At 52.0% G+C, this 8,548-nt stretch overlaps 1 protein-coding gene across 1 annotated transcript; it reads right to left on the bottom strand.

Moving 5' to 3' along the window:
• Positions 1-893: 893 nt before the first annotated feature.
• Positions 894-6,672, bottom strand: LOC128832254 (zinc finger protein 3-like). Its single transcript, XM_054019495.1, has one exon. The coding sequence runs from the start codon at positions 6,026-6,028 to the stop codon at positions 5,372-5,374; it is 657 nt and encodes a 218-aa protein (XP_053875470.1). The 5' UTR covers positions 6,029-6,672; the 3' UTR covers positions 894-5,371.
• Between the last annotated feature and the right edge of the window lie 1,876 nt (positions 6,673-8,548).

An 8,548-nucleotide genomic window follows, 5' to 3' on the forward strand; every position in this document is an offset into this window, starting at 1 on the left:
TATTTACCTTTATTCCGGTGTCCGATGGAGATGCCTCATTGTAGGCAGTGAGGTTTGAAAGGTTTTACCGAGGTCCTTCAGACTTGAGAAGTGATTAGGTTTCAATATACCTTTATCAATTCTGGTCTTTTTTTTGTTATGCCTGGAACCATTGTAATTAAACATCTACCTTGGGTTTATGCAAATACCAGGGCACAGATCCGATCCAATCAAACAACATCTCCCCATCACATGGCACTTTCCTACCTATCGGGAGTGATGGAGCTGGCGACTTGGATCCAGTCTTGCAGCGAGTTAGACCACTAGTGCCAGTGGGATTCTTAACACTTTGCAGCACTGAGCCCAGCTGGAAGAGTTCCAATGTTTGTGTTCATTTCTAATTTACAATATCTGCACTTACGCATTTAGCACCTCCCTGCGATCCAAGAGGGCGGGCCCCAGGTAGCCTGGCCACTTTTGTAATGGACGTTGTTCCACGCATCTTTGAAACAGCAGCAGATTGTGATATCATGTTGGGGTTTTTTGCTGATTAAAGTCATAATGTGATTCATAAACCTGCAGGAAGATGTTAGTCTTGAAAGGATTGTATGATAAAACAATTTTCATGGGCAAGGGTGTTGTTCCCCTGTAGTATCTAAGCTCTTTGTGAATAATAATGAGCTTATCTTCACCAAACTCCTGTGAAATAGGGAATCATTGATTTCCACTTTACAGATGAGGAGCTGAGGCACAAACAGGTAAGTTGCCTGACCTTGATCACACAGGAATTACCTGGCAGAGTTGTGAAATGCGCCAGGTGATCCTTAGTTCCAGTCCAGTGCTCTGTTACTGGAGGGATAGCCATGTGTGACGGTGCTGCATGTGGGAGCCAGCTGTCACTCCGTTAGGGTGAACTGCAAACAAAACAGGGCAGACAAACCCCAAACGCTGGTGGATATTCCAATACTTAGATTTACCAACCAGCACAAAACAGCTTCTATAGTACCTCACTGGTTACTTAGAAGTTTAAACAACGCAGTTCCCTTAAAGTGCCCAGCCTCAGGCCTCCGTCCAGACACACCTGTGAGATATGATGCTGATTACTGAAAATCTGATCTCATCATGTAAAAGAAAAGGTTCTTCCAACCCCAAAGGATCAGCCACATACCCAGGTCCAATTATAACTTAGATCTTCCCCAACATACACGCTATAGCCAATTCTTATTAACTAAACTAAAATTTATTAAAAAAGAAAAGAAAGAGTGTTGGTTAAAAGATCAATATACAGACAGACTTGAATTCAATTCTTGAGGTTCAGATACATAGCAGAGATGAGCTTGTAGCTGCCAAAAGTCCTTTTAGAAATAGTCCATAGGTTATAGTCCAATGTCCATATTCAGGGTACCTTAGAGACTAACAAATTCATATTTGTTCATATTCATATTCAGGGTGACTCCAGTCAGTGACTGGGGATCTCAATCCTTGTAGCTTAAGGTTTCCCCCTCTGGAAACCCAAAGCAGATCTGAGATGAAGCAGGATCGTGTCCCAGGGTTCTTATACATTTCCAGCAGCCTTTTGGCCTGAGAAAACAATAGGCTTAATTCCCCTTCTCTCAAATATCCTGGCAATTAGCACAGGGTAATTTATCCATTAAACAGTTCAGATCCAGGTACCACAACCTTCAAAGAGACATAGAGACAATAATACTATTTCCCTCAAGTATCATCATGTTAATATTCCTTTTTTGATCTTTGAATCAAAGTTATAGCAATAGACAAGACTTGTTTACTTATATCACAAGACCTGAGCAAACAGCTTCCCTTCTACCTCTAACAATACAGACTTGCATTTCAAAGCTCTGTTCATTTACAGATCTTCCTAACCAGTCTCTAAAGTTCGGTCATGGGTCAGGTCAGTCTGTGAAGTAATTAACTCTTTCTGGCGGTCACCTTTCAATGAGATATTATATTATACTCATAACGTCACACCATGTTCGTCTGGATCTGTAAAAAGCAACAAAGAGTCCTGTGACACCTCCAATACATCTGTTAGTCTGTAAGGTGCCACAGGACTCTTTGTTGCTGTTGCTAACTGTTACTGTTAGGTGATGCTGATTGTACTAGCACCCAACAGCCAATGTGCCCTCTAATTTTTTACATTCATGTGCAGAATGAATTTTGTTATGTGCACCAATATGGAGGTGATGTATGGGAAGGGATGGGGCAGAGGGGTTCAGAGTGTGGGAGGGGGCTCAGGGCTGGGGCAGAGGTTTGGGGTGCAGGGGGGTGAAGGCTCTGGGGTGGGGCCAGGGTTCCGTAGCTCCACAATTAAAGAAACTTACTAACTTTTATATACATCTGTTAATGGGCAGTTTCAGTTTAACTGGCATTGGGATTCTCCTTTTGTGAACAAAGACCTCTTATCTCTTGCCTACTGACCCGTTGTGGCTTTGAAGAATTTATCATCATCATTCTGGCTGTAATCGTCAATGTAACACCCCAGAAATTAGCAGCGTTTGACAATACAGCGTGGGAACTTTCTTATGAAGATTGTAAGAAACCTGGCTTTGCACGCTAAGCTCTGCTTTAATTGGGTTGTTTCAGTTTAGCACTCCGTGTGGGTTTAAAATGTGTGGTGTCACTTGACTGGAGTTGGATTGGACGGTTTAGCACACTAGGGGGCTTTGGGGAATTTTATGTTTTCTTTCTTTATAGGAGAGACGTTAAAGCTTAATTAAACTGTCCTTTTAGGTAGAGATTTAAAGTAAGACTCATAAGGAAAAAGGAACGCCGCTATGTACGAGGTTCATCTGTTCATACTTTTTGATTTTTGTCTCATCATTAAATAATACAGCTGGATGACCAAAGAATCCACCCATGGTATACATTACATTACAATATTCTGTTCGTGGAGATTAAGTCAAAATTCTAACAGTGACTAAACTGTCACTTGCGTACTCAACTCTTGTTAAACTGTAGAGTAAACTATGAATGTAGAAAATACCTGACCAACAAGTAGAAGCATGAAAGTAGAATTGCTAAACCGAAATAACTAGTGCTGTTACTCGTGGGCTATTACTAATGAGTTATCTCGTACTTACAATTAGTGCTGCAAGTGCTTCGGGAAAAGCGACCTGGTGAGCAAGATCAGCATTGCCAACCCCCCAAATGGAAAAATCACCAGTCAGCCTCCCAAACTCATGATCAGTCAGTCCCCCACGGCAGACTGGACTCATCTCCTCCCCGTTGCAGGCAGCTCACCCCCATCAACGCATGGAAACCCTCAGCCTCTTCTTCCTTCCCTAGTCCAGGCAGGCACACACCTCTGGGCCCGGGGGATGTAGCTACTAGGAATCCGGGAGCAGGAGCTTTCCTTCCTGCTCACTGGTCCAGGACCAACGCAGGAGGGTCTGAGGGCATTTGGACTGGTCCCACTAGCAAGTTTCTCTGACAGGCAAATGCCCCAGCTTTGGCCCGCAACGCTTGCCTCTCACCTTACTGATTATGTGAGTGTTAATTATGTAAAGTGTTCAAAAGTCTCCAGGCTCAGCAATTCTACACTTTCATTGGTCCCTCCTGCCTGTTCAAACACCCCCTCCCGCCCCAAGCAAAACCCCAGCCTGTTAACCACTGCCCTCGGCCCTGGGAGAAATATCATCCACAAGGAAGAGAAATGCTGTAGTGTGGGACTGCCCCGCTGCTCCCAGAACACACTGGACTCAGTGCAGTGTTCCCAGCCAGTCTCACGGGGAGGAGGCAGCTCCCCTGTCCCTGCCCAGAACTAAGAGCTCAGGGGGTCTGGACCACAGGCTGGTTGAGTTTTAACTCTCTCCATCGAGGCTGCAGGTGGGTGGGTGGCATAAGCAGGGCAATGACTGTTTCAGGGAACCTGGGAGCTGCATGCAAAGGGATGGAGACAAGTTAGGGGGTGATGAACTTCTGCCACAGCCTATGGCCACAGGGATCATTCAGTACACTACCTCCAGCACAGTCACACACTCCGGCTCACGAGCACAGCCGTGGTGGGCGTATCTGACCCTCAAACCAACTCGGAACCTCCCGAGCGGTCCCAGCTGGAGGAGGCCTGCACCTTCCAGCCACTGCTAACACTGGACACTCTCTCTTCCCCACGTCCCCGAACACGGCATTTCTGACAGTTCAGGCGAGACAGCAACAAGGCTGCTGAAAGCCCTGCCTGTGCAATGGGGCCTACATCAGCTATGGACCAAGGAAAGGGGTGAGGTGGTTACCTTGATCAGAGGGAGCCTTTGCAGAAATTGGGGGGCGGGGGAGCCTTTTAAATAAAACAACAACCCACAAACCTATTTTACATGTTTCAAGCAGGATCAAATGGTTTTACGCCATTCCTAAGAGAAAGCAGCCAGCCTCAGTGATCAGCATCACCCCCTCAGCAGTCTGGAGGCACAGCCGGTCATTTGTTCTCTCAGCCCCCAGGATGAGTGAGCTCCCGTCCCAACTGGCCTAAGCTCACCTCCGATGCATCGATTCGTTTTTTGTAAGTCATGGACCAGTCCACACCTGGACACAAACAGGATGCACATTCCACTGCACTCAGATGTGGCCAACACGGCAGGAGAAATCCACAGAGCCGCGCCAGCATGAATGAGAAGGGGCTACAGCTCCATAGATTTGAATTTAGCAGTTCTGCTTTCTTTCACAGCTCACTCTCCCCTCAGTAACTCACCTCTGCTCCACACAGTCTCTCGCCCCCACAGCACACAGGTTTTGCCAGTTATTTTTTCACAATTCACATTTAGACGATCATTGAACACCATATTATTTTGATGACGACTTTTTTGGTGCCTTAGAATCAGGCAGTGAGCCCCACATGTCCCAGCACACTGGCTAGGACCTGCTCTCCAGGCAGCTCAGAGATAAGCAGCTGATAAGTTTTTATCAATAAAATGTTTTTTCCTCTACAGCAACTACATTTCCTCTCTCAGCAGGTGAATGCTCAAGTCTTGGACTGCCTCCTTTTACTTCCTTCTTGGGAGGGGTCTAGAGCAAACGCAGCCCTTCTTGGTGCAGCCCCCAGGCTCCCTGCTTAACAGGACATAGCTCCCTGGCAATTTTACGAAAATGCCCCCAGAGCAACTGGCTCCACATGGATTCCCGGATGTCTAATAAGTGTTGAGCGCCACCTAAACCTTTGCTCACAACTGGGACATTTATAGGGCCTCTCGCTCGTGTGGGTTCTCTGATGGGCTGTGAGGGACGATTTCTGGCTGAAGCCTTTCCTGCACACCACACATTTGTAGGGTTTCTCCCCAGTGTGGATTCGCTGATGCTCGGTCAGGTTCGAGCTGCTGTTGAAGCTCTTCCCGCAGGCGCTACATTTGTAGGGTCTGTCCTCCAGGTGGATAACCTGGTGTCAGAGAAGCTCTGCGCTTCGCTGAAAGCCTTTCCCACACGCGCTGCACCCATAGGGCCTGTTCCCCGTGTGGCTCCTCTGATGGGCAAGGAGGGATTTGCTCTGACCGAAGCTCTTCTCGCACCCGGAGCAGGTCCAGGGTCTCTCTCCCGTGTGCATTATTTGATGCTGAACGAGAGCCGAGCTGTGACTGAAGCCTTTCCCACACTCAGTGCATTTGTAAGGTCTCTGCCCCGTATGGCTCATCTGGTGAACGAGGAGGGTAGTGCTCCAGTTGAAGCGCTCTCCACATTCCCTGCACTGATGGGGTCTCTCGCCTGGGTGGATCCTCCGGTGAGCTCCAAGGGTTGAGCTCCAAGAGAAGCTCTTCCCACACTCGGAGCACATGTAGGGCCGCTTGCCGGTGTGGAGTCCCTGATGTCTGATCAGTTCTGAGCTCTGCCCAAAGGCCTTGCCCCAGTCGGCACACTCGTACCTTTTCTCCGCCCAGTGGATTCTCTGGGGTCTGGCAAAGGCAGAGCGCTGCTGGAAGCTCTCCCCACAGTCAGTGGGATGGCGGGGGATCTGCTCAGCGTGGCTCCTCTGGTGTCTCAGGAGTGCTGAGCTCAGCCGGAAGCTCCTCCCACAGGCAATGCATTTGTAGGGCGTGTTTCCCATACAGTTTCTCTGGTATTTGAGAAGGGCTGGGCGCTGCCAAGAGCTTTTGCCCCATTCACCACATGTCTACGGTCTCTCTCTCCTGAGTTGGGCTCGGTGCACAGCCACATCTTCGCACTTCTTAAGACACCTCTCGCAGAGAGTGGATTTGCCTCTCCGGTCCCCTGTGGATTCTCTCTGCTGCATTGGTAACCCGTGCTGACTTCCACCGTCTTTTCCCTGGTCCAGGCTCTGGGGAACATTGCCCATGGAGCAGTCTGACAACACCTCATTGGCTCTCACCTTTCCAGCATCTTCCCGCCGCGTTTTCTCACTCTCCAGCCCGCCATCTGCGGAGCGGAGAGAGGGACCCGGGCTCGCTCACGTCCGGCACTCAGGGGATCTCGGAAAGGAAAACGGCCAAGCGCAGGGCAGAACCACGTGAAATGCTAAGAAGCGCCACGTCCGAACGGCAATTCCCCCCCCGGGGCAGCCCGAGGGGCACGCGCTGAACGCGGGCCCAGGGTCACTCCGGGGTGGGGAGCCGCGTCTGCGCTACTAGACGGCGCGCGGGGCCGGGCCGGGCCAGGGGCCTCCAGGCTTCGGGTCTCCTCCGGCCTCCACTTACCAGGGACAAGCCGCTCCCGGGAGCCCGGCTGGGGCCGGTCTGGCTCGGGCCCCCCCCCCCTCCCCACGCTCGGGCCCCCCCCCCTCCCCACGCTCGGGCCCCGGCCCCGGCCCCACGCGGGACTGAGCGCGGAGCCGCCCCCCGGGACACGGCTCGGGCCGGGCGCGCGGCGGCCCCGGGTCTCCGGTCCCGCTTCCCCCCGGAGGGGCGGGGGGCCTTCGGCCGGTACCGCGGGAGGCTCCGCCCCCTCCGGGCCGGCCCGTAGAGGCCGCTCACAGCCACACCGGAAGTGACTCCACCCGGAAGGGATGCCGGGGTGGACGCGTTTCTCTCAGCCCCGCCCACTTCCGCTCGCCTGGGGGGGCACAAAGAGCCGGGAGGGCGCATGCGCCCCGCTCCTGGCCACGCGCGTCCCGGCCCCGTGGCGCGGGCAATGCGAGCGGGGCCGGCAGCGGCGCCCCCCCGCCCGTGGGCCCGGGCACGCCAGGCTCTGCCTGAGCCCCTGGCTCCGGGGCTGCCGGCCCCGCGGGGGGCGCCCCGAGACCCGTCCGTGGGCTGCCGGGGTCACGCCGCATTGCTGGGGCCGCCCAGCTCGGGGGGGGGGTCCCAGGAGACCCCCAGCCGGGCGTTATTTGTAACTCGGTCAATACTCAGCGGTGATTTGCTCCCGCCCCCCTGGCCTGGGGGGGGCGTGTCAGCCCCATACCGGGGGGGGGGTTCAGGGAGCGCGAAGCCTCTGGCCCAAGAGTGGGGGGTCCCTGTCCCCAACCCCGAGCTCTCCCGACGCGGGGTGACCACCACTGCCCCGCACAGACACGCGCGCTCACATCTCCGTCCCCAAGGGCGGCCAAGCCACCGACCCCAAAGCTTGACGCGGGGCAATGGGAACGCACTGATCCCCTGTGCTGGACCGTCGGAGTCAATACAGCCAACCCTTCCCCATTCTCCTGGGGTGCGAGAGTGGGGACTTCACACTGCGGTTGAGATCTTGGCCTTGGTTCACCTCTCCTGCCCATTGTGCTTTCCCACCTGCCCTTGAAAGTAACAAGGAGTCTGGTGGCACCTTAAAGACTAACAGATTTATTTGGGCATAAGCTTTCATGAGTAAAAACCTCACTTCTTCGGATGCATCCGAAGAAGTGAGGTTTTTACTCATGAAAGCTTATGCCCAAATAAATCTGTTAGTCTTTAAGGTGCCACCAGACTCCTTGTTGTTTTTGTAGATACAGACTAACACGGCTACCCCCTTATACTTGCCCTTGAAAGTGCATCTCTCCCATGTCTGAGAAAACACGTTCACTACTACATGTGTCAGATAAACACTTAAAACCAATCCAGATTAACATGCGTCAGTTGTGTCAGTGGTGCAAATTGTGTGCTGTGTGACTTCCCAACCTGCTGACCTGAAATTGGGATGCCAAAGGCAAATCTCTGATGAATCACCCTTCCCAGGTATATGCAAAAGCTGCTGCCCACCCCTCTGAACCTACAACACAAGATCCAGACCCAAACCGAGGGACCAAAGGGGGGTGTGAAGGGATTTATACAGGAGACTGAGGAGAGGCTGAGGGAACTGGGATTGTTTAATCATAGAATATCAGGATGGAGCTCGGCTGTTCTCAGTGGTGGCAGATGACAGAACAAGGAGCAATGGTCTCAAGTTGCAGTGGGGGAGGTTTGGAATCATAGAAGATCAGGGTTGGAAGGGACCTCAGGAGGTATCTAGTCCAACCCCCTGTTCAAAGCAGGACCAACCCCAACTAAATCATCCCAGCCAGGGCTTTGTCAAGCCTGACCTTAAAAAACCTCTGGTTTTATACTCCTGCCGATTACCACCCTCTCTTAGCAGAAATCTATAGCAATAGTGAAGACCCTAGTTGACTTCATGGAGTATCTGGCACATCGCTCTTTTC

The sequence above is a fragment of the Malaclemys terrapin genome, chromosome 2 (assembly GCF_027887155.1).
Source record: "Malaclemys terrapin pileata isolate rMalTer1 chromosome 2, rMalTer1.hap1, whole genome shotgun sequence".
Taxonomy (NCBI): domain Eukaryota; kingdom Metazoa; phylum Chordata; order Testudines; family Emydidae; genus Malaclemys; species Malaclemys terrapin.